The 26,882-nt window shown below is 35.2% G+C and overlaps 1 protein-coding gene across 1 annotated transcript; it reads left to right on the plus strand.

Annotated features, from left to right (window-relative positions):
* Window positions 1-1,428: 1,428 nt before the first annotated feature.
* Window positions 1,429-26,269, plus strand: LOC110718232 (eIF-2-alpha kinase GCN2-like). Its single transcript, XM_021897053.1, is given in 32 exon segments — window positions 1,429-1,641; window positions 1,801-2,006; window positions 3,604-3,672; window positions 3,781-3,840; window positions 3,973-4,078; window positions 4,727-4,831; window positions 4,940-5,350; window positions 7,666-7,791; window positions 7,885-7,956; window positions 7,958-7,972; window positions 8,064-8,150; window positions 8,246-8,357; window positions 9,048-9,165; window positions 9,803-9,857; window positions 11,227-11,396; window positions 12,343-12,527; window positions 13,119-13,276; window positions 13,390-13,639; window positions 14,972-15,242; window positions 15,328-15,421; window positions 15,759-15,839; window positions 15,955-16,011; window positions 17,119-17,250; window positions 17,339-17,422; window positions 21,513-21,621; window positions 21,700-21,836; window positions 22,946-23,050; window positions 24,782-24,867; window positions 24,987-25,089; window positions 25,173-25,295; window positions 25,524-25,707; window positions 25,992-26,269. Coding segments are annotated over 30 exon segments (3,708 nt in total). The 5' UTR covers window positions 1,429-1,641; window positions 1,801-1,890; the 3' UTR covers window positions 25,635-25,707; window positions 25,992-26,269.
* The last annotated feature ends 613 nt before the right edge of the window (window positions 26,270-26,882 follow it).

A 26,882-nucleotide genomic window follows, 5' to 3' on the forward strand; every position in this document is an offset into this window, starting at 1 on the left:
TAACTTCACATCACTGAATGTTCAAAGGTTAATTCTACCACAATACTTGCCCCATAAACCAACACATCCAACAAGCATTACAATAGTTCATAACCAAATATCACATGAATTCAAACAGAACAACTAATGACAACTAACACAACCCCCATCTCAAAAGTATCCCACATATAGAATTTCTGTTTATATATGAGGGTAGATTTGTAAATAAATTTTATTTTACGGGCGTTACCTGGAGATTCAAGTGTGGTGTTTAACAACATAAGAGATAAAGCATATAGGTAACTCTTAATTATAAATTTCTTACTCACTCGTATTATAGAATTAGAGAAATATTTGTCTTCTATTTAGTTGTGGATATAACGTTTTGATCTTAATGATTTGTTAATAACCTAGGTTCTTGTTTAGTTGCATTGGAATTTTTATTTCACATTTCATAGGAAGTAACTGCTTTTATATAATTCTTTGGAATTTGCTAAATTTCTTTGGTTAACATAAATATGCGTGAAAACAAGTCTTAAGAAAAGTTGCAATTCTACCGATTAGGGTTGGTGAGTGCATAGCGGAAGCAAATTAAAGATGTAGAGATTAATAAAAATAATTAGGAAAAAAGATATAGGCAAAACAAGTAGTAAAGAAATGGACGCACAAGATTTAAGGTGGAAAAAATTATCAAAAAAATCCACAAACGACGAGCATCTAAGATAGTACGAGCGAACATTTGTATGTAAATTCTCTATAAGCATAAATAATGTATGGATGGACGACACTCGTAGAGTGTATGAGGGATCGAAGCATTAAAGGACAATGTAGGTGGATACATGATCCCAAATGATGTCCAACACCTTATATTTATAGGTGTTGTATGGAGGTGGAAGAAGTGTGTGGAAAATTTTACCACATGCTCTTTAAATTGTCACATAAATCTAGAATTTTCATGATCATTCACTAATTCTAAATTCTTCTACAATTTTCCATTAATTTTTCAATATAGTAGAGTTTTCTAGAAAACTTGAGATGTAATGAGTTGGCTATAGAATTTGGGCCACACTAACCCAACACTTCCATTTTGCATTTTTTTGTATTTATGTTAACCAAAATTATACAGAACTAAGTGGTCGAATCACATAGAAGCAAGTGGGTTCAAGTGTTCAACTACTTGGAATAAAATTATATTTTTGTACACTTCAATAACTCAGTAAAGGAACTCACTTAACAACATATTGACTTGACCTCAAGAATATCTATTGTAGCTACTCCATAGCAATAATGGTAACCAATCAAGTTATCAAACTGGTGCTAGAGGTGTTAATCAATATGCGATCCGACCTAACATAAGATTAAACCAAACAAAAAACGACTCGATCCATATTTCGACCTTCATGGGCACAAACTCAAGGCTAAAGTCTACCCAATCTAACCAAACCAAATCTAAGGGTATGCAAAAAACAAATAACCAAAACAACTCAAAATAGGGAACTTTACACAAAATAGGGAAGGGAATAACGGAGTATATTAATACTATATCGGCGCCCACCATAACAGTCAGCCCTGTCACTTTTCTCTGCGATACTCCATCTTTTCCCTTCTCTTTTGGATTCTTCTTCTAATTAACGTCGATATCCTCGCTATCCAAACACTCAGGTTCGATTCTACTTGCATAATTTCAATTAATTTCTAGTCACAATCATCCAATCAAATTGTGGCAGAAATTTTTATTTAATTTTTTAATTTATAATTTATTACCCATTTCAAAATAGTCCAACATTTCTTGAGCATTTATCGCGTTTTTCTTGTTTGCAGATTTTCAAATGCTGGGTTAGAATTTTAGAATCAAGGGATTGATGTAATTTTTGATTTGGGTTTGAATTTGTGGCACATTATATTGAAATAATGGGACAAAGTTCGAAGAAGAAAAAGCGTCGGAATAAAGGAAGAGCTGCAACTAAGGATCATGCATTGCTTTCTGCTGATTACAGCGAGCTTATTTCTGAGGAGCTTACTGCTTTGTAAGAACAGAACCCACTTTTTATATTTCTATTGAATTTCTTATGTTTTCAGCTTGATTATTGAATATTGATGTATATAAATAAATGCCCACAAAGCTGTAACTTTGTTGCTGTCAAATAAGAACCCACAGAAATTGATTGATGGATTGATATGTGCAATTGTGCATCGCGTTAATTACTACAGCGGGACCATGTTGCGTATCGTGGTTCTAAATGAATTTATAATTATAAGGATTATGAACACATAGCTCTTATTGTTTAAAATTTATGAACCCGGAGTCATAGAGTTTATAAATTATGAACATATAATTTGAGGATCATGGTTTGTCCCTCCATCTCCCCCAGGAGTGACCTGGTTCAATCCTCACCCCACTCCTCCTGGTAGAAGGGGCACCTCCCGTATCTTACGGTAAAAAAAAAAAAAAAAAAAAAGAACATTTAATTCTTGGTGATATGAACATACGTGGGAATATGGCTTGAATTAGTTTGTCAATTGTCACTTCAAGAGTTCAAGTGAGCCGCCACAAGGGTCTTGCCTTTGATGGACATACACATTATATTAAGCCACGGTTTTCTGTTCAGGTTTTATTTTACAAGCCTGTTCTGCTTCTGTTTTGGAAGTACTTTAATAACTCTGTTGAGTTGATTTTGTGTGTTGAAGCTTGATAGTTGCTTGCTGGTGGGTGTATGAAGGAATTTTCAATTTCAAGGAGAGTTACTGTAGCAAAAGATGGTTTGTTGGTGGTAGAATTAGTGCCTGTGGGGGTGGGGGTTATTAAGGATTTGATTGTATAAATAGGAAGGACAGAACCAAGCAGCAATTTTTGAATAGATTGGCTTCAATTCTTTTGGAGAAGAATAGTTGAAGTAATTAAATTAATGTTGGCAAAATTACTGGTATAAGTAAGGCTGATCGTAGAATTTAGTACCATTGTCCTCAAGGTCCAATCATTGCTTCCGAGAATTCATAAACATACTATTTGTTTCTCAGCCTTTGTGTACCTCTCAGGTTGTTAGTAGCTTGTTTTGTATGCTTCTGGACAACCATTTTTGTGTAGAACTATCTACTGATTTTTACTTGTTCAAGTATAGTTCTTGGCTACTCTATGTAATGTATCTGAGTTAAGCTAATTTGTGCGACAACTTTTCTTGGCTGTTATAACCTTTTGCACTTCTGAATTTGTAATTTTGAGCTCATATGTGCAAATGAGGGCCAATGTGGCAACTATTGTTTTCAGAGTGTCTGATTATCGTGTCCTGTGAATCATGTTAACTCAACAATCTCTTAGAAAAGTTGCGTACTTAACCTATAAATATTTAACATCTTACACACCAAGTTTTCCATCTTATGTGTTCAAAAGTCCATGGTCTCATTCTGAACGGGTTCTGACTGCTGTCTATACCATAATAGGCAATATGGGAACTATTTTTGACTTTGTTTTTACTGGATTCATTGTGTTGCCCCTGGAACCATCAAACTAAATTAATAGGCAACCTTGTTATTATACCTGAGACGTTGAATTGGACTTGTTTAAATACTTGATGATATTATTTTACCAGATATAGGGTCATTGAAATCTTAGTTTTTTCCCCTCAGGTCTGCAATATTTCAAGAAGACTGTCAAATAGTTTCAGATTCTCATCCGCAAGTTAGTATTAATATCAGGTCTTTTTTCTACTCTTGCTGTAACTTATACGGGTATAAATGTATAAGTTAACTTTTCATCAATTGATTCTTATAATAATTTTACTTTTATTTATGTATAAATGACAGGCCTTACTCAAAGGACTCAGGATATGAGAATATGGATATTTCCGTCCATTTACTTGTGCGGTTAGTGTTTCTTAATGCTCTTTTGCTTACTTGTGTGCATTTGATACCTCTTTCTCAGATTGGCTTTAGGGACTCTCATCAATTCAATTTCCTGACTCCCTTGCTCCTCCCTTTATTTTTGCTTTGTTCTAGTTGCTTACCAGGATATCCTTACAAGTGCCCCAAAGTGCAATTAACTTCAGAAAAAGGCCTGTCTGAAAGTGATGCTGATAGGCTTCTGATGCTCCTTCATGAGCAGGTATTGGTTTTCACTTTTAATCAGTATTATCAAGAAATACTTCAAGTTTGGAAATTTTCTGTCAGTTTCGTAGTTGCTGGCAATCCATTGACATGCATTACATGTAGCATATTTCTAGTGCATGAGGGAAGTTTCACGTGGCACTTTAGATTAGGAATGCTTTAAAATACAATAGAATAGATTGGATATGAGCATTTGACTTTGTTGCACAAGATTTTTGAGGTATTGTGGGTAAAATGGTTATGTCCGTACCACATTTCAGTACAATTGTAGGATTTGGTTGTTGGCTTTAGAAATCTAAATGGAATGTCAAGCTCTCTGGAATTATGGTTGTATGATTATCTTATGAGTATTATGGTTGGAGCAAAGAGAGGATCTTAAGAAGCATGATTTTTCATTGGGTTTGTTGTTGGATAAGGTAAACTTGTTGGCCTCCCGTTTGTCTTATGATCCAGTAGGAATTTTTTATTGTCTAAATTAGTTATTCAGCATCATTGGCACATTTTTCTTTCCCTAATATATTAGGGTTACTTCATCAATTTCATGTAAGATTGATACATTATTCTACGAAAATTTTGTTTGTCAAAATATGTATTCCGTGTTATATGTTATGCAGATTTTGAACTTTCTATTTAACAACTGCTCTAGGCAAATTCTAATGCTCGAGAAGGACGTGTGATGATCTTCAATTTGGTGGAAGCTGCTCAGGAATTTCTCTCAGCAGTTATTCCTACAGCCCCTTTGCAAAGCCGGGTAAATTTAATTTCTTGTTGATTTCATGTTAACTACTTTGTTCTTCACAATGTGGTGCCTCTTTTACCTATTCGTAGAAATTCATTCTGTATTTTCTTGATTGAGAAGGTTGTATCTATTGATGGAGACAGCGTTGGCCAATTATCTTCTACAACAGATGTGGCAAAATCCTCTGAATCAGTCACTTCTTTCAAGGATTCATTTGTTTATGGGTTTATGGATCTTTTCAGTGGTTATGAAGAGTCATGGAAAGGTGGTGAGATAAGCTCTTCAGTGGTTTCCCGTGCTTTATCCAGATCTAAACAAGTTTTTGAAGGTGTAGAAAAGAACTTTAAACCAAAAGAAAAGAGCAAGGGGGAGGATAACCGACATGCTGAAGTACTTTCAACTCCTACAAAATTGGAGTATGTTAAAGAAGTGAGTGAAGATGATGCTAAGGTTCCATCGACAACTTTGTCAAATAGATCCCAGTCAGATGACTTGGCTGGATCCAGTTCTGATGAAGAGATAGCCAATAAGGTATTGTTGCATTTTGTCTGGTATTCTAGTTGAAACTTATATAGGCTGTAAGTTAGTTTCAAAATTCAATCAATGCTACCTGCTATATGATCATTGTCTAATTGCTTTTTTTTTGTAGGCTATTAGCTGGGCTATTTTTTGAACTTTTTGATACTCAAGTAGTTGCTAATTCACATCTTGGTAGGAAACATGAAACATCCTTTTATCTGTGGGGTGAAATTAAACTTGGACAGTAGTAAGCTGTACACTGTGAGTAACTTGGTGGTAGAGAGCTAGGGGCCAGTTCTTAGTTGAAGCTAATACCGAAAAGGTTGTCTACTTGTGGTTATGGAGGAAAAAAAGAAAATGGAAAGGACTTGTAAAGTGATGTGAATCTTTGCTGGTAATTCTAAGAGGGGCAAGAAATGGGTAAACTTGAATAGACATGAAACGAAAGAGATAAGAATAGCCTGGTGATTGTTGGAGCGTTAGTATTTATCGTAATGAGAGGCACCCATGAAAGGAAATTATTCTAGATATTGTACTTAGAACTCTAACCAACTCTACTTCAAACCCAAGATTTTGTTTTAAGTTTTTATATAAAATGTATGAGATATTAAGCTGAAGTAAGAATCAAAGAAGATTAACAATCATTCGCTTGAGATTTGAGATGTATACCCAACGAAGAAGCCCAACCGATAGTTTAAGCAAATTAATATCCCTCATCTTCATCCTCTGAGCAGAGGAGTTGATGGCCCATGGCATCTTTAAATTCTGGTCCTTTAGGCTGTACATATTCCTTTGCTTTCCTTTCCTGTCAATGTACTTTCTTGTCTTGAGGATCAAACATAAATCAGGAAGGACTGTGGTGGCTGTTATCCTGTGAGTTTTTCCTTTCCTTTCCTTTCCTGTCAATGTACTTTCTTGTCTCGAGGATCAAACATAAATCAGGAAGGACAGTGGTGGCTGTGATCCTGTGAGACTTACAAATTTCCTTGTTCACGAGATTTTGGTGATATTTGTAGAAGCACCAAATTGGATAGAGGCTTTAATACTCTGTATGGAGAAAATTAATTATCTTGATTGTTGAAAGATATGTCGTAGCTGACATGAATTTGACATGGGTCAGTGGGTTTGTCCTATAATCCTATGTGGACATAAACAATGCAAAAAATGTGCAAAAAGGAAAAGACTTGATGCCAACATACCACAAACAATCAGATGGAAATAGTTGTTGATGAAGATCAACTTACAACAGGGTTATGATTCCTCCTCCAATGCTCAATTTAGTGTCAGATAATTTTGAGAGAAAAATAATAGAGGTGATCAACAATGGCCCGACCCATAAGCCCGGCACGATCTGCCCAAAAAATGGGCGGGTTTGGGCAAGCAAAAAAAGTTTTAAAAGCCCGATCCGGTCCGAAAAGCCCGTTTAGGCCCAACAAGCCCGACACTTTTTTAACGGGTTTGGGCATGAGTTTTCTTAGTAAAGCCCGGCCCGGCTTGAATTTTGATCACCTCTCCAAGTGTTGGTAATGGAGAGACCGAGAGAGCATAGTGAATATTGAGGAAATGATTAAACCTGATATTTGTCTAGAAGACGTCGGCATATGTGTTTGTGTCATAGTTAATGCGTATTTATTGGCAATTGTCGGAATGAGGGTTCCCAAAATCTTAGCCCACTGAGTGTTTGCCACTTAGTAGATTAGCGAGTGATTGGCTGATTGCCTCAGAGCTGACATCCTATCCCTGCCTACCAATTCTGGTATGATGGGAGTTGTGCCGTAATTAATGTGTATTTGTAGGAAATTGTAGCATTGAGGGTTCCCAGAATCTTAGGTAAATGATTGGTGGGCACTGAGTATTCCCCACTTAGCAGATTAGAGAGTGATTGGCTGATTGACATCTGTGCTGACATCTTGTATCCAGCCAAGGGCTTCTTAGTGTTCGCTTGGGGCATTCAATCATGTTTCCCATCTTGCTTGGCCATGTAGGTGAAAAATGGTTGTGAGAGTCCTATCATTCAATGTGGGCGTGATTGGTTTTTTCAAATGAGAGTACCACTGTGGTCGTACCCTTTTATGGTGGGAGTCAGTGCTTTATTAGATACATCTGTTTTTGTAGGATGTGACTGTTTACACATCTCTCATTAGGATACCCCTCTGAAATAATGTTGTCATGGGTACTGATGAGTGTGATGACACACAAAATTTTTTGAGACAGAATAAAACAAGTGACTGAAAACTTAAAAAACCTTAGAAAACAAGACTTGTTAAATCCAGTTCTTTCTATCTGTGTTCTGTTTCTTCTGTGTGTTTTAGCTGATGCATTTTCAGGATACTGGGGACAACTCCGAAGGATCCTTATACACTGATGATCAAGAAACTGGGTCTTCAAAGTCTTCCTCTGTGCCTCTGAGGAATGATCAGACATCTCAAAGTATCAAAAGTGATCTGATCATGGTACTGTTCATATTTTCTGTTATTATTGGCTTATGTCTCTTCATTTTGGACTATGATTGTATGTTATTTATAATTATTCCTCATCTTGAACAGGCTCATCTTCTTCGTCTGGCTTGTGGCTCTAAAGGCCCGCTTGCAAAGGCCTTGCCAAAATTAGCATCTGAAATTGTATAGTTTGGGGGTATGCATTTTTTTTGTACAGAATATGGCTGTTTTAATAATTTATGTATGTATTCACAGTACTTTGGCACTTTTCATGCCATTTATTTCAGATTATATCCGAGTGGACAAGGGACGTAACCACTAACTCACCTACTCTGTACAGCAAGACTTTTGATCATGTTTTTCATCAGCACATGGTTTTATGTTTTCCTCTCTCCATTATATTTTCTTTGGTCATTCTCCAATGTACTTGTAGCAGTTGTTTCTATCTTTATGCTTAATTTTGTTGCAGGCATCTTCAGAAATATCTGAGTTTTGGGAGCCAGTGTCAGATATTGGGGGGCAGGATTCATCTCTCCCAAATTCTCGATATCTTAATGACTTTGAAGAGCTACAGTCACTCGGTGAGCAAAACTGTTGATTAGATTAGCCTCTTTCCTGTAGATTGCTTACAAAGCTAAGACTATAACTTAAGTACTAACAATTAACAAATTCAAAACCATTTTCTCCATTCACGCTATCAGAGTAGCATTAAGTATTGCTCTCTTTTTTAGAGTCTGAGAATCTTATAACCCTGTCAAGTGCATTATAGTGAACTTCTATATCAAATTTCCTTGGCTTGACATGGTTTTAAGAGTTATTGCTTGTTATTTTTGTCTAATTTCCTTTGAATGTAAAAATATTTATGTGTCTGTGTATGCGTGTGCACGCCTGCCATAAGAAAATAAGCCAAAACATCAACTACTCATATTTGACTTGCTGCGCAGTTTGTTAATAAACATGTTACTCATGGCTTTAGAGTAAAACACTTGGTACCAACTTTTCAAAATAATTAGACACTCTCTATTACTTTTATACCTTTCCCATCCTACCAAATATTTTCTAGTCTATAAATTCTATGATGGAGCACATATAATGCCATTTTCTTTAATTGATCTTCTTTAGGATACTCCTTGTTTAAGACTTGTTAACTATCTTTGATGAAAATTTCTATTGGCTACAAAATGTGAGACTAGGTTTTCAACAGGGCATAGAAAATCTTTATATGTATCAAGTTTGGTCAATGTCTTACATAATTTTACTTTTTGAGATAGGTCATGGCGGTTTTGGTTATGTTGTGTTATGCAAAAATAAGCTTGACGGGAGACAATATGCTCTTAAAATGATACGTCTCAAGGACAAAAGTCCACCTGTTAATGATCGTATATTGAGGTAATGTATCTTCTACCAAGATTCTTCCTCCATTATCTTCACTTGTAACTTGGCTTCACTCTCGCCAATGCATAATTTAATTATCAATATGCTTAAATTATAAAAAGTTGATATTTTGAAAAAATACATTGACAAATCTATAAGATCCAATGTGACTAGTTTTTTTCTTAAGTTAATAATTAATGATAGTTAAAGTAGAGCATTTGATTTAGTGTAAAAGTTAAAACTTTACAAAGTAAAAATAAAAAGGGGAAGTATATATTTCCTTAAAGAAAGCTTGCCAAGTAAAAGGCTTTTTTTTAATTAAGTTTTGGATTTGTTGGTATCTATTTTATATAATGCCACATTACGTTACCCGTTTTGACCAAATTTTTTTACCAATATATAAATTTGTTATCATAAAGTTGTTGGATTAGTCTTTATGTTTTCAAAATATCAACTATTTATAATTTTTTGCTATTTTCAAATTAAAGGTATAGACTATAGCGGATCAAAGTTGTGTATTGGCAAACATGTCCAAAAGGAATGGGAAGGTATATTGGGACAAAGGGAGTATTTTATGACATGTATGATCTCCTTCTAATTTTAGGTTATTAGGTATATGATTATATGCTAATGTACGTGATGTGTTATCTAGGGAGGTGGCAACACTTGCTCGTTTACAACACCAACATGTTGTTCGTTACTATCAGGTTGGCATTTTCATATTGTATAGGTGTCTTCTCTTTCAACATCGTGTGCTATTTCATGTTTTCTTAGAAGTTTGATGGTAGAAGTTTGATGTTGGAGGTGAAAGCCTTCTTTGTCATTGCCCAAAGCTCTGAGTGGAGTGGGGTGGGGTGGGGTGGGGGGGAGGGAATGGCAAAGTATAGGTAGAGCCTTTTTCATTTTACAAATCTATTTCTAAATTTAGTTAAGGCTTCACAGTTTGCTTATTAAGTTTTGAAGTCTCTACTGACTAGAAGTGCTTTTGTGTCTCGTCATTATTGTTGTTGCATGCATTATATGTTTTTCGTTTGTTAATTTTATGTTGGTGAGAAATAAAAAACTCAGCACTAAGGCACAAGGAGTTCTGAATAAAACCTATGTATAAATCTTACTGTTATCTAATGTGATATGTTCATACTGTATATCTGATATCTGAAGCCTTAACTGTAGAATATCATTTGTAGAAGGAAACAAGGGATCAAGTTATAATCAATGGATGCAAACAATGTCCCTTTTTTTTTTTTTAAATTAACTTTATGGGGCAAAAAATGAATACTATGAAAAGAATTTATATTGTCTTGCTACATAGGTTCTGTAAGAATAGGGTAATATAATACCTGGTGCTAAAGACAATTTTTTTTTTTTTGGTCCGTTTTGAATTTAAGAGATCTTTCCGCCACAACGCCCACAAGTGGTTCATCAAGTTTGGCTGCAGATCAGCTTATAATGGAGAAACATTTGCAGTAGATACACAGTAATTGTAGTGGAATCTTTTGAAGTAAATTCTTTTTGTTACTGTATTCATTCCAAAGTGTGTTGTAGTGGAGACTTTCTGATAAGTAAATTTTCTTCGGAGCTATTGTTACTTCAGAAGCCATGCCTGATCATTTAAAATTATATTTCCTTGATATGAAATAGTATGGATCCTATTATTCAGTTCCTTTGTGCTCTTTGTTGGTAATATCCTCTATATTATCAGTGATTTAGGTTGGCTGGCTTTTAGTCACTCTATTTGGTGCTCCTGTTTTTGCAAATTGTACTGTCTTTTTTTGGTGAAACATTTCATTTTTCATGCTTACCAATGCACACCTTCAACAGTCAATATCTTTGACAATCAATATGTAAAAATTTGATATTTGAGATGAATTTAACAAGATCCCACATCAGTAGTTTTTCCTTCTGAAAAAATCACCAAAAATAAACTATGTGTAGTGTGTGAATAGTGCAGATTTCAAAGTGTATCTTCTTAGTTATTATTGGTGGTTCTTTTTTTAATTGTTTAGTAGTATGAAATGGTTTACTTTTTAGATTTTGATCTCATTGCACACTCTATTTTTCCCTACAAATTTCCAGGCATGGATTGAATCAAGAGTTGCAGGAAATCTAGAAGACAGCATGTGGGGTTCAAAGACTGGAAGAAGCTCCAGCTTCAGTTGCATGGGTGGCAGTTTGTCTGATACCATTGGACAGGAAGATATGATAGAGTCACCTTATCTTTACATCCAAATGGAATATTGCCCTAGGTTATCTCTTAAATCCGGACAAATCCACTGCATGAATTTGATTTGCCATTTTTTTCTTCCAATCTAAGCCAGCTCTCTAACAGCATAAGAAGCACTGTTTTTCAAAACCTATGTGTTTGTGTTTTAATCTTAACCAGCATACCTTGCTAAGGAATTTTTATTTTTTGGCTCCTTCCTGTTTTGTGGCCAATGACTATCAGCTGCTTTACATTAACCTGTTTTCCATCCAGTTAGAAGAAAGCATGTCAGATATGTCAGTCTATTCAAGTCTTAAAGGAAAAGTCTTCTAGACAAAGAGCTATAGAGTATCATTGCAAAAAATGTCAATTTATTGAAAAAGATATGTATCTGTGCTGTATTCTTGGATGTTGGAGTTTTTTTATTATTTTTTTGGAGACCTTGTGAACTGTTCTCCACATATTAGGTAAACCATTATGTTCTGTGGAATTCTTGTGGAACATATGTTTGGGAGTCTGGTGGGATTAACTTTGACGGTATTTATTGTATTTGTTTTGTGGTTTGAAACTATCAAACATATTATTGCATTTTTTGCCTTTTGTGATCCTTGATCTTTATCTTTGAAGATATTTGAGATCTAAGGTTCTCTACTATATCTTTTCTCTTTATAGTGGTCAAATTTCTGTTCATTCATTCTTCTAAATTTAGATATAGAAATCGTTTTTAGAATAACGTGGAAGGCTTTCTAGCTTATGGAAAAGGTTGGCTAGTGTATGAAGAATGCAATGTCTTGTAGGGTTCTATTTGTGGCGATTCCCTTAGAATTCCTTGAATTTAATATCTATATGGTACTTTTATATCTTGCAGTTATTATGTTATGGTGTTTAACAAGTCTATCTTTGCTATATCCTGTTCACATTTGAATATGATTATTAGCTCTCATCTGTATCTTGTTAATTTTTTTTTTTTAACTAAAATATGTCTACAGGACTCTCCGTCAATTGTTTGATTCATATCGTCATTTTGACAAGGAATTAGCTTGGCATTTGTTTCGCCAAATTGTCGAAGGTTTGGGACACATACATGCACAAGGAATCATTCATCGTGACTTGACACCAAATAACATATTCTTTGATGCTCGCAATGATATTAAGATTGGTGATTTTGGCCTTGGTATGTTTTTTTCAACTAAGATATATTTTGGTTCAGAAATTGTTATTGGAAGATTGTATTGGTGATCTTCTTTCACTTTTGGAAGCTATCCCAAGCTTCATTATGGAAGTCATGGGGATATTGGGATTATACATCTTTTACATGTCCTAATATAGCTCTGAGGTTCATTAGAATTTATTGTTTCATTTTGGTTGTTGATGATGAAATTGTAAAAATATAGGACCTACCAAATTGTTTAGGGTTCATTCATGTAAAACAATATACGAGAAGAAGTATGTATTGAAAAAACAAAAAGATGGAGATAGGTACTTGAGGTAAACTAAATATGTATAGGTACTTGAGGTAAACTAAATATGTATAGGCTGTCAAGAAAACTAAAATTCTGCAGTAGTTCATTATGGTGTTTAATGTTACAAATCCGAAGCCTCTAAGATATAATAGCTACTACTATTTGGCATGCTTTCACAATGCCAGAGTGATAATGTAGATCAAAACCCATGTAGTAATTTTCTTTACCTACTTTATTGCTAATCATGGATAGGTAGATGGTGTAAACTCTTCGTTCATGGACCATAAATTTATTTATTGCAGCCAAGTTCTTAAAGCTTGAACAACTGGATCAGGAAACAACGTTTCCTTCAGATGCACGACATGCACCAGGTGTTTCAATTGATGGTACCGGTCAAATAGGTACATATTTCTATACTGCACCAGAAATTGAGCAAGGATGGCCGAAGATTGATGAGAAGGTGGTGAACTCTGTGTGATCTTTATTTAGGTTCCTGTTGTGGCTCATTTATAACTTTATTCTTGCAGTACCTTTTGCATGTGGATGTGAATTATTTGTATGGCATGGTTGCAGGCGGATATGTACAGTTTAGGAGTTGTATTTTTTGAGTTATGGCATCCTTTTGGAACAGCAATGGAGAGGCACATTGTTCTTTCAGATCTAAAGCAGAAGGGAGAGCTTCCTGCAGCCTGGGTTGCTGTGTTCCCTGAGCAAGCCTCCTTGCTACGACTACTGATGTCTCCTATCCCTGCTGACCGTCCATCTGCTGTCGAACTACTTCAAGATGCATTTCCACCGCGCATGGAGTATGAACTATTAGATAGTAAGTATGCTTGAGTTTATTCTATCTCTTGCTGTCATGTGACTGGCACTGAATGCCATTGCTAATATATATGCATGATCATAGCTACTTTTCTCTATTGCATGTTTGCAGCAGATTGTGGACTGCAGCTCTGTCTTTGCATGAATAGCAGCTGCAGTCTGCAGGCAACACACTTCAAGTTTTGTTTCTTATGCATCTAAATTCACAGAAAACAAGAGTGCTATTACAATTAGTTGACATGTTAATCTTATACAGGATGAGACATTGGGTTTTCAAATTATCTCTTAAGCGCATAAGAGATCCATGTATACACACCATACGCACTAACTGTCTAGCACTAAGCATTATTTGGAGCATCTTCTGATGTAGCCATAAGATGTGTAGGCAGATTAACTACTAAGCTCACTGAAGTAGTGTTTGTCGTATCTTTGTATCCAAAACAGTATACTAGGTTAAAATAATTCCCCTAGTAATTTTAATTTTACAATTATGATACAAATAATGTGCTGTTTTAAAAAAGTGAGAGGACTGATAAGGTTGGGATGAGGAAGGAAAAATTGAAAACAACAACAAAGCCTTATTCCCAAAATGATTTGGGGTCGGCTAACATAAAACGTCTTAAGGAATCGTACAATATAAAGAAAATGACATAACAAAATAATCATTAAAAGAGTTTGAAAAAAGGTGAGTAAAGTGAGAAAACGAAAGAGCATTTAAGAAAAATTAAGAGAGTTTTAAAAGAGAACCAAGAATTCAAGAAAGTTGTAAAAGAGTGGTTAAAATGTTGAAGTAAAAACATAAAGGTTTGAGAAGACTTTAACCAAGGTAAACAATACAGTTCATAAGACATTGGTAGGCTAAAAATAAAATTATATACGAAAATAAAGTATATATAATCACGACACATCATTGACGTGAATTTTCTCCCTCCACACTGCTCTATTTAACACCATATTTTCCTCAATTCCCAAAGCACTCATGTTACTCTCAATCACCCTCTTCCAAAAACTGAAAAACAAAAGAAAATAAGTTGCTTTAAGTTTTAAAAAGGGTTGATTGTGTAGCTACAAGAGTAGTTTTGTGTACAAGTCCAATACAGTAAGAATAGTATTTACTTAAACATAGCGGCGTTGTAGTGGAGTGATGAGCTGTAAATATTTGGGCATCGGAAAACATATCTTCGTCCTCTGCCCAACCTTCAATAGATACTCACCAGTCACCACTTCATGGTTGTTGACTTGTTGTCTGATTGTCTCCTCCTGATATATGGGCTTTTGATTTCTCAATTCTGGGCTTTCTTAATTTTGAAGTGAAATTTCAATATGTCTGCAGACTTTCTACGTACAATGCAAACTTCTGAGGATACAAGTGTTTATGACAAAGTTGTGGGTGCTCTCTTTAACGAAGAATTGTTAGCTTCCAGAAGCAGTCACCTTCATCACTCAATTGGAGACGTGACTTCTGTTGCCCAATATTCAGAAGTAGAAACTGAACTTCATGATTATGTAATAGATGCAAGTAAGGAAGTGTTTAAACGACATTGTGCAAAACATTTGAAACTCAAAACGTTACGTTTGATGGATGATTTTCCGGTTTCAGGAAGGTCTGTTTCTAAAGCCATTTTAGTCTCTTGTCTAATTTGAGTGCCTTTCCAGTTACTTACAAAACTAAATTTTTGTTTTGGAAAGGGGAAGCATAAAGCTTTTATCTCAAGGTGGAGACATGGTTGAGCTTTCTCATGAGTTACGCTTGCCCTTTGTTAAACGGGCAACTGCAAACCAGGTAATTGATATGGAAATTTTTTAAAGTTTTTCTTAGAATCATATGTGACATTACCTCAAAGACTGGATTTATGGGGTAATTTTTTCTAAAGGCTAGATGGAAACAATCTGTTAAGCCAAAACTACCATGCTTTACTTTTCTTGATTTCTATAATTTATCTGTCTGGGAGGTTTATTGTATTTGTCCACTTTGCATAGCAGTACTTGTCATAATATTAGCTCAAGCTTTAGATTATCCTATATTACTATAGCACAGATCTGTTATTACTATTATTTTAATTGTTTCCCTTTTCTACTTTATCTGCTGTTATAAGCATAAGATTACTTGTTGCATGTAGAAATCATCATTCAAACGATACGAGATATCGTCTGTATATAGGAGAGCAATTGGTCATGCACCTCCAAATGTCTACCTTCAGGTAATCTTTTCATATGTTGCTTGATATGATTAATAATTCCATTTTATGTGACATCGTTTGTTATGACTAATAAATTAAGTTAGGGTTCTAAAATATTTGTATCGTTATTCTACAGGGTGATTTTGATATTATAGGAGGCGCTTCACCCCTGACAGAAGCTGAAATTATTAAGGTACATATTTTTGTTCTAATAATCAGATTTGGTATGAGATGTATAGACACATGGAAATACCACTAATGTGAATTTTCCGTAGGCAACTTTTAAATTGTTGCAGCATTGTTTTCAATAATGTTTTGTTGATAATTTTTTATTTTTTTTAAAAGCCATGAGAAATTAACTACGTTGTCATGTCATGAGTACCACTAGATTTTTGACATGAGATCATGAGATGTCTACATGAGGCATGTATTGGCTTAGGTAATTTGAAGCATGCAGTAAAATTCCCACATTTGTCTCCTCATTTTCTGGTTCCTTGAGAGTGATTGCAACTTATATTGAAAAGAGTCTAAAGATAGTAAATGTGTATTACAAGGAAAACTCTATAAAAAGTTTTAAAAATAAATTCCTGAGAAAAAAGACAAGAAAAGAGTTGTTGTATATGTGAAACATAATTTGTTAGTACATTGATTGTTAAAACCTTTTTGTGTAACCTATTTCCCGGATGAAGAATGCCGAAGTGATACACTAAGGATTTGTTGCTGCTGGCTTGGCTAAATGGAGATCCATCCTAATTGGACTTACATATTTTGCATTTTACCTAACGAGTGATGCAATTGTGTCACCTAGCTTGTCATCAAATATTATTGGCACCACAATAGTAGTGGGGTATTTATCCCGTCTTATAAAGCCCCACGAAGGAGAAAATGTTTGAAAATTTTGAACTTGTAGTTTTGTTGTGGCTGGCTTTGCCAGACAAGATATTAAAAAGTATTAACATTTTCTGTTTTCTGTAGCAGATTCTTGTCTAAATCAATAACAACTGAACAAGCATATATCTTCCTTTTGTGTTCATTTTAAAACATTCTCTGTTTTCTGTAGCAGATTCTTGTCTAAAAAATTAACAACTGAATAAGCATATATCTTCTGCTTTTTTGTGTTTAGTTTAATTTGTGTGTTAATGTGTTATGCTTAAGCAGGAACTCCGTTGGGTAATGATGTTGTTGTCATCACAGTTGCTTTTGTTGTTCACATGCATTGTGTTTGTAAATATTACTCTTATTTTAATTATTTCTTCTCTCGCTGAACCTTTGTTTGAAATTCTTTGGTTTTGTTGGATAGGCAACGATTGATATCTTAATGCAGTTTTTCAACCCAGACTCATTGTATATTCATCTGAGTCATGGAAATCTATTGAATGCTATGTGGTCTTGGGCAGGAATCAAGGCTGGGCACCGGCAGAAAGTAGCTGAGGTATATCCTCATGGATTCGTAAAATAATATTTATAGCTTTACTGATTTTTTAATTTTGACAAAAAGCTTCATGCATGTTCTGTTTCAGATTTTATCTATGCTAGGCTGTCTGCCTCCCCAATCCTCTGAACGGAAATCCAAATGGGTATTAATCAGGCGTCAGCTTCTTCAGGTATGATCATTTATAGTTGTAGCTGCAAAATTTTGGGTTGCAAATTATCTGTTGGGAATACTATATTGTTTGCAGTATATTTGTAGTCTTTTGGATTTTCTGCTGGCTGACACTCTCCTGTACCTTCATGAAGCCTCACCCCTTTGCCTTCACTCATATCATTATTCTCTGGAGTAATGGGAAATATGTAATATGTGGACTACAATTATAAGTAGGTAAGTGGGGAGAAGATTCTTACTTCAAATTGGTCTCTATTTATGAGACATTTGGTGTTTGTGACAGATATTAAAACTGTGCTATTTATTGAAGAATTTAGGGATGCTGCTATCAAGAAAAAGGATATCATTTGAGTTTTTATGAAATCTATTGGATATGGAGTGTGGGTGAGTGGTTTGGGGCTTTTGAGCATAGATTAGCAAGTTGATTAGTGAACTTGTGGCTTTTAGATATAGTATCAAAGTAACCACCATAAATCTAGGTGGATTGCAGAGTGGGGTACAGGGACCAAGTTTGTTTTACAATGTTGTAAATGGGCAAAAGAGAGAAGTTACGCTAAGGAGCTGGAATACTGGCTACCGAGTTCTGGATGGTTTAGTCATGTTACTGTAGTGAAACTTTTCTTCTTTTTTATGAAAAGTATCACGGCAGAACCCAACATTCATCTTATGTTTGAGGGTTTTAAGTGAAGGGTAATTTTAATGGATTTTCTTGGCGTGAAGCTTTCTGTGATCGTTGAGATGAGGCTGGTAATTTTAGTTTGCAGTTTAGTAATGTGTTAGGTCTTAGTGGTTTCACTCAAACTTATTTTAATTTTCTTGGGAAAGTAAAGGATGATCTTCTATGGGTATCCTATAATGGACTCAAACTTGCTGCACTCCCTCACACACAATTAACACAGAAAACAGAGAGAAAAGATTGAATCTTTGATTGAATATATTAAAAATGGGGGTTTGTAACAAGTAGCAACTTTAGGTTGCCAATCTCTATTAGTGACTTTAGGTCGCAACTCTCCTAATAGTGACTTGAGGTCACAACTCATCTGAGAATCCACTCACAAATCTGTTTGCCTCTTCCTTTCCCCTCTCTCTATTTGTTATAGAACTAAAGACTATTAACCTAATAATAATAGACTACCAATAATGCCCATCTTCTATGTCGGCACATCACATATACATGGAGCGTTTTGACGGTGGGGTTGTGGTTACAAGCATGAGCTCTACAATATTCTTTTTAGTTCTAGGCAAGGATTGGTCAGTTAAGGTAAAGGGTTTCCAGTTTATGAGTTTGACCACTACAGGTTTAGGCTAATGTGATTTTGAATTGTCTGAGTGTCGTGCTTTTGGGTACTGTCTCTGCAATGAGGGATCGGTTGTAGCATTTGTTTCTGATGAAGTTGTTGAGGACTTTGAAAGAGGGGTAACATGGGGTCAATTTTAAGCTGCAATTTGATAAAACATTAAGTAGAGTGTTAAAATTCTTAGATAATATTATGGTAGGAAAAGGATGCAGGATTGCAGGTTCAAGCTATCTAGTTGAATATATATGCTCTGATATGTGGAATGGGCTGTAAAAGGATGCAGGTTCAGTGCTACCTGGTTAAGAATATTCTCTGATATGTGGAATGAGTTGTAAAAGACTTTAGAGTCAATGCTACCTGAGTTGTGCATTTCTGCAACATAAAACTCTAATATACATAAGTACAATGGAGAAATTTGGTATTTGTTGGGGAGGGAGAGGTTGTGGAAATAAGGTAATTCTGTATGAGGTTTTTCTTATTCTTGCTTCTGGTGCTGGTTTTCTGCAGTTAATGGCTTTAGGCAAGGAGGCCTTTATCTCCATTTAGTTTACATTATAGGTGGATTTGAGCTGGTTAATGTAAAGACAGTTAAACATGGTAAGATTTTTAAATCCCATATAGCTGGTTTTGTGCTGGATCAGGCTAGGCCATGTTGATTATGGCTTAGTACAAGTTCCCCTCATGGCCTGGGGCTGTCTGGGATGCATTGTAGTAACTGGCACGACACATCGAATAGCCTGCGGAAAGCACAAACCTTTGACCTATCATGTGGGCTGCACTCTTCAAATGGACAGACTGATCTCATGCGTGCTTTAGTTTCTTTGTAGGTAGAGAAGAGGCTGCAGTCTCAATTTACAGTTTGCATATAATACTGCTTTGTCCCTCAAATGTTGACTTAATGAATTGTAAGAATGCTGTACTGCTTTGTCCCTCAAATGTTGACTTAATGAATTGTAAGAATGCTCATGTTTGAGTTAGTCTCTGGGGCTAGAGATTAACTTGTATTTGTCCGATGTAGAGATTAATGTGGGATCTCTGTTCTTGTTTCCTTCTTCTTCTGTGGCTTATTGTTGAGAGTTTGTTTTTCTGTTCTTGTTTTGTTGATTATTGAGTTTTATTCTATTCAGGTTTGGTAGGTAATCCTACAAATAATATATAATACACTAGCTGAACTTGGAGAGAACGTCTATGATAACCTATTCTTGTTGGGGAATATCATTCTTATTTCTAAGTGTTGCTGATGATAGTTCAATGAACTGGGAGTCTGGGGCCATGTTGGTAATACCAAAAATGAGAAAGTCTGAGTTTAAATTGTTTGGTTATAAGACTAATAACTAGCTTCTGAAATGCTGCCAATATGAGTCCCTTGGGCATATATGCTTAGAAGCAAGTATGGTCTCGAGTGGTATGGAACTAAGCTATAGGGATTATTGCTTCTGAAAGTTCATTTCTTATATTTCTTGTCCATCAATGAGTGATATGCTGATATACATGCAATATATTTCTGTTTGAGAAGAACCTTGGTTGGGGGAGCAGCCATTATATATTGTTCATGCTTTTTTTTTTTTTTTTGTCATCAATTAGTAACACTCCCATCACTTTTTCTGTGGTAGCAAGTTCTGAAATCTATTTCTTAAATCCCCTAGTTTTGAAAGGCACAATAAATTGTTAGACAGGGCACATGCGATAATATTAAATGAATTTCCTCGAGCCATCTTCCATAACAGATATATTGTAGACCAGACCGGTTGTGTCTGAAATCTTAGTAGGCAGATTCAAGTAAAATGTTGTTTCTACACTTTGTAATGCTTACTCATAAGTATTTAGGAAACATTACACTTAACCTTCTTCCTTTCCTTGTTCCAATCTAATTTGGAAGGTTGAAATCCTGAAGTGAGTTACAGCTACACTGGAGTTAACAGTAACACTGATAAATTGTAGGCATTTCTAATTTAAAAAAGCAACCTGTTAGGAGGGTAGGGGTTCTTTGGTTGTTCTGTGCATCAAATCTAGAATGTATGTAAATATTTCTTACATAATTTTGGAGAAGTAAGGACTAATATGTTTGTGGCAGTCAACGTTGATGTGAGCTGTAGTTGTATTGTGCATCAAGTTTAGAGTATATGTACATTTGTTTTACATGGTTTCTGAAAGGGAAGAGACTACTAACATGTTGTGTGCCAATCAACTTTGATGTGGGGTTTGTGGTATTTAAAGCAATATGATTTTTTTTTTATTTTTTTTCAAAATAGGGTACCCTGCAATATTATTTGTGGGAGAGGGTCGATTACTGTCCTTTGAATAGATGATTGAGTTCTCCATAGGTATTTTTCTGTCTGATTTATTTTAGTCTCCTTAGCTTCTGTGAGTTAATCTCACTTTTCAAATTGTAATGAGCTTGTTTCTTAAAAATGCAATTTACTTTATTTAGAACGCAAAATTATGTACCTTAATTCCTTTTTTGAATGTTTCTCTTTAATTTACTCACTTATATTTTACTGTTTTCAGAAATGAGACCTACCACTCTTACTCTCACAGATAATACTTTTACACGAATTATGTCACTTTCACATGTTACTTTTTTCTCTCTCCTAAAATTAAACCAGTTTCTTGGGTTCTGTGAAAAGCTAAGTGTGTGAATTTAAGGGGCAGGGGTTAGGGAATAAATACATCTATGTGTGCACTTTCTATAGTAACTAATTTGTTCAGTTATTTTTATAACTTATCTTTTCAATAGATGAATTCAAATATTTTCTGGATACATTTAAAAATGTGAAGTTGTTATGTAATCAGGAAGTTCGTCTGCCTGAAGCAGTTGTTAATAGATTGCAAGCTGTAGGCCAACGATTTTGCGGAGATGCACAACAGACTCTACCAAGATTAAGAGGGGCACTTCCAGCAGGTAGATGATATAGTTTAACTATATGAACAGACAATTTATTGAATTTTTCCTGTGTCACTAACTATGTTGCTTGTGTAGATACTTCTACACGCAAGGCACTTGATGAGATATCTGATCTTTTAAGCTATCTCAGAGTATGGAAAATTGAAAAGCATATTTACATTGATTCGCTTATGCCACCAAATGAATACTACCACAGAGATTTGTATTTTCAGGTATGACTGAAAATTGTTTGGTTATGCAACTAGGATAATTTATCATCTCTTTAAATTGTGAGAACTTTTATAAAAGAAATTTTGTACTCCTTAGGTAAAACTAATCTACAGCAAATTTCTAATATATTTCTTTTAGGAAAAATTGAGTCTAATAATCCCACCTTTGGCCGATTCGCTGCTGATAATCCCACCTTTAGATTATTATTTAATAATCCCACCTTTATAGGGGATCTTCTTCTATTGGTCCCTTATGACCGGTAACCAGTACATTAGGTAATTTTTTTTTTTTAATTTGAGTGACACGTGTCACTAAATAATTGGTCAAAAAGAAATACCTTAAAAAAAATTCTGGTAAAAATTTTTTTTTAAAAAAAACCCAGCCAACCCCCAACGACCACCCTAACCCCCAACCTTCGGCAGCCCCTCCTCCCCATCCCCACCGCCGAAACGCCGGAACCCCTATTCCCACCCCTACGCAGCAAAAACCGGCCCTTAATTTCAATGAATTAAGAAAAAAAAAAAGAAAAACCTTCAAGAGTAGAAGGGATGGCTTGAGCTTGAATTTGAGTCGGAGTTCGGGAGGTTTTCGGCGGTTAGAGGGGCTTTTTGGCGGTTTTTGGTGGTGAGAGGAGGTTTTCGGCGTTTTTCAAGGTGGTGGTTATGGTGGTTTCGGGGTTGGGATTTGGGTTAGGGGTGATTTCGGGGTTGGCTTTCGGTCGGCGGGGTGGTTTTTGGTATTGGGGGGGTTCCGACCGGCCGTTTTCGGGGGTTTAGGGTGGCGGCCAGCCGGTTTTTGGTGGGGCTAGGGTGAGGGTTAGGGTTTCACAGTGGGTGGGGGTGGCTGGTGGGTTTTTTTCTTTTCTTTTTTTTAGTTTTTAATTTTTTAATTTTTTTTTTTATTTTTCAACCAATTACAAAATGACACGTGGCATATTAACTTATCAAAACTGGTTACCAACAAGTTAGGGACCAATAGAAGAAGATCCCCTATAAAGGTGGGATTATTAACAGCGAACCGGCTAAAGGTGGGATTATTAGAATCAATTTTTCCTTTCCTTTAAGCTTTCTTATTCAAACTTTGTTTGAATAACATACTCTATTGATGGTAGATATACTTGAGAAAGGAATCATCTGGGTCACCGATTGAGGGTACGTTACTAGCTTTAGGTGGTCGGTATGACTATTTGCTGCATCAGATTTGGGAGCGTGAACATGTAAGTTTGTTATACACACTATCATATTTACTCTTCATATTTTAAACATATAAGTTTGTTATAATTACATTTTTAACTTTTTTTGCTCTTTTTTGTTGGTTACACTTTTGTTTATACGATCATAGTTAATGAGTGATACGTAAAAAAAAGTAATGAGTGATTTGGAAAAGAGGGGAATAAAAAAACATCTTTATCCTCTAGCAATAAAGCAGCAATATTTTTTATTGTAGCCAATTTTTATTTTTTTTAAATGCAGAATATAGCTAATATTGTTTAAAATATATATAGGAGTATGTTGCATTGCTGAATTGTTAAGAGGGTTTCTAATTTAAAAAATGGACATGAAAATGAGAAAAGGGTTGGAAAAAAGGTTGTGTCTGAAAGACATTAAAATGGGTATAATATTAAGCTTTGCTTAAAACAAAACTTAGTCTACTTGGTGCAAAATCTGTTGTATAGTCTTTTTGTCTCTGAACAACTATTACAGTAGTGTTGATATACTTCGTATATGCTAAGTCTTTTAACCTTTTTCTATAAGGGGTCAACTTGGAAAATGATTGGGTTATGAAGTTGGGCCATGGGGGTCAGGCCTCCCTTGTCCACTTGATGGGAAAGGAAATTTTATCCGCAAAGTAAAATTATTATTAATTGTTACATTCTTGCTGCAGCCATTCTATGAGGTATATATGTTCAACTATGTGTGACCAACGTTGAATTAACTAAAACGATCATCCTATGACAAACCAAAGTGGAAACTGAGACAATTACAACTAGAGAGGGTTGTTCTAGTCAAACTGCAGATACCCATAATTACCTGTACCAGAGTTTTATAATTGAAGCTCTGGTATTGGGGCTTATTCTTATATTTTAAATAGACATTAAGATATATTGTCAAGATGCAATTTAAACTTTCATTTTCTGAAACAGGTTTATTGATAGAGCAGTGTACAAGAATAGTTGTACATGGAACTTATATTATGATAAGGAGTTTGTGACATAGCAAATGCTTCAATGGAGAAAATACATTCACCTAATAACATAGAAGGGGTATATTCGTTGAATAGGAAACCTTGCACTTAATCACCAACGATCCCTACTAAATTTGTGGACTATCTTCATGCAATCAGGCGATTTTTGGAGTTTAAGGATATTTGTAACTGTGGTCAGTAGTTACATAAAAAATGTTTTGATATGAGTGGATGGTGATCGGTTGACGTTTATGATGATGAAAGTTTAAATGGCAGATATGGATGGTGGACAATGTTAATGATGTAAAATCATTCATATCTAGTAGCTTTTGAATTCTAGAAGCTGTTCAAGTAATAGGAAAATCTATAGAAAGCATAATGTCATTGATGGGGATAGGGGAAAATGTGGGATTTATAAAGGGGGTCCTTTTTTAAAATTAAAAAAATAAATAAAAATAAAAAAAATCATGTCAAATCCTCTACAGCGAGTTTTTGGGAGAATGTAACAATTTTTTATTGACGTAGGAAGTAGCTGTGGTTTTTATGTGTATGTGATCTGAAAATATTGTCTAGAATCTAGATTGTCAGGCATCTCTTTGGTTGACTGGATTGTTAATCCTATCTCTGTTTAACTATAAGTTGCCCAAATTGCTTTTAATGCAGACCAACTGTTCAAACCTTTTTGTTTCTTTGGTCTTCTTGGATGTTATTTTACTATTTTATTTGTAATTGTTGTATCATGCACTGACACGAGTGTTTTCAGAGATCATCTCCACCTGGTGCTGTTGGGATCAGTCTTGCACTTGAAACAATTATTCAACTTTCTTGTGTGCATATCAAACCTATCAGGTTTACTCTCTCTATTTTATCTATGTATTTAGTGTGTGCACGCCATTTTCTCATGCCATCAAATTGGTTATTGCTTGCTTGGCTGATATAGGTGCTATGATGAATTTACATTTTTGCAGAAGCGAGGCTTGTGCTGGTGTTCTGGTATGCTCAAAGGGCGGAGGTGGTTTATTAGAAGAGCGCATGGAGATTGTGGTAGAACTATGGGAAGCCAATATCAAGGTAAGAAAGCTGAATTATTGAAGAACTCTACCATATTACTAAGTTGTGCTCTGAATTTTATTATATTTCTTTGTGGTTTTTAGGCTGAATATGTGCCGTCATCTGATCCGAGCCTTACAGAGCAGTATGAATATGCAAATGAGCATGATATCAAGTGGCTTGTCGTTATAACTGATTCTGGAGTTTCTCAAAAGGATACTGTAAAGGTTAGGCTGATATCAAGTATTAAACTCGTAATTCCTCGAGGATGTATTTGAATTTTTTCCCTTCTTCCGTAGTGTGAATGCTATTCTAGTCTGCACTTAACCACTTGGGAAATCTAATTTTTGACTATCATAGGCAACTTGGGGTTTCCCACGTCTACAACAATAATCAGCTCTTAGCAAGATCAACTATAGTCTGATAGCGATTAAGATTTACGTGTATGTTGTCAGGTCCGTCATCTCGAACTCAAGGGGGAAAAAGAAGTTGAAAGAGAAAATCTTGTCAGGTTTCTTTTGGAGGCAATGTCATCTCAATTTAGGAGTCTTTCTCGTTGGAGTTAAGCATGCTGATAACTGTCCATTCCTGCTAATTATCAACATGAGAGCTTCAGAATCTGTTCAGAATGAGCTAAAGGTAACAGAAATTATTCCGTTGCCATGATATAATATTGATTTTCGAGATGTAAATAATTGAATACAGAGGTGACTAAATTAGAATGTAAAAATTGGTTTTTTGTTTTCCCAATAGAAACTAAAACGATTTCAACCAAGTAGTAGCAATTCGTGATGTAAAGTTCCTTTGTATGATTGGTAGTTGTTTTCTCCCGTAATCTTATTCAAGGACGTATGGATTTATTTCCAAGGGCTAAACAGTAGATTACATCGTTGGTGTAACTCAAATGATCATCTATTTTGCAGGTTATGCTCGCCTCTCCATGATGTTAAAAGACGTACTCCATTGAACAATTTTGTCTTAGTTACAGTGGCAAAGTTTAGCTAGCTTCACACTATGTTGCGTTGCTGCTACAAATTTTGACAATGAGCTCAATTCGTTAATAACGGTTACATTACATTTTTTTTCTAGTCATATCTACTTGTAAATATGCGTTCGTCAGGCAATGTAAATATTCACCGTACACCTTACAGATTCTTAAGGATCTTAGTGAATATAATGTTCAAAAATAGGGTTTTGATCATCTGAAGTAAGTTTGATTGATTGTTAGCTCAAACCCAACCAAATCAATCATCATGGCTATTAGGCCAAGAACCAAATGGTTGCATGCTTTTTGTTGCAGTTTAATTTAGTCCAGGTAAATTTATCCAATCCAAAAGAACAAGGATTTTGACCCACAACATTAGGCTTGTTTAATAAATTGTTAATAGTACTTGTTACAATTGCTACGCTTGCGGAGGTGTCAATTCGGGTGTTAAGGTCAGGTTCGATGAGGTCGGGTGGGGTTGAGTCAATTTTTAAAGTTGAATTGTGCTAAATTATTGTGTCCACACAAGTCGAAATCTGAATCGAATATTTTACGGGTCGATTTTAAATCGGTTCGGGTCAGGTGTGGTTTTGAACTTTTGACATCTCTACGCTTGCCTATAACTAATTAACAACACTTGTATTCATGAAATTTATAATTGTCATACCACTCATACTTATGTTAAATCAATGTAAAATCATCAACTATATCCGTTGGTTTGTGGCAAAAAAGCAAGATATAATTCTTAAATATGATAGTGGTCCATTAATCCCGTGGTTCAAGCTAAGCTAAGGCCTTAAGTATATTACCAACCATATTAAATGACATT

The sequence above is a fragment of the Chenopodium quinoa genome, unplaced genomic scaffold (assembly GCF_001683475.1).
Source record: "Chenopodium quinoa cultivar QQ74 unplaced genomic scaffold, ASM168347v1, whole genome shotgun sequence".
Classification (NCBI taxonomy): domain Eukaryota; kingdom Viridiplantae; phylum Streptophyta; class Magnoliopsida; order Caryophyllales; family Amaranthaceae; genus Chenopodium; species Chenopodium quinoa.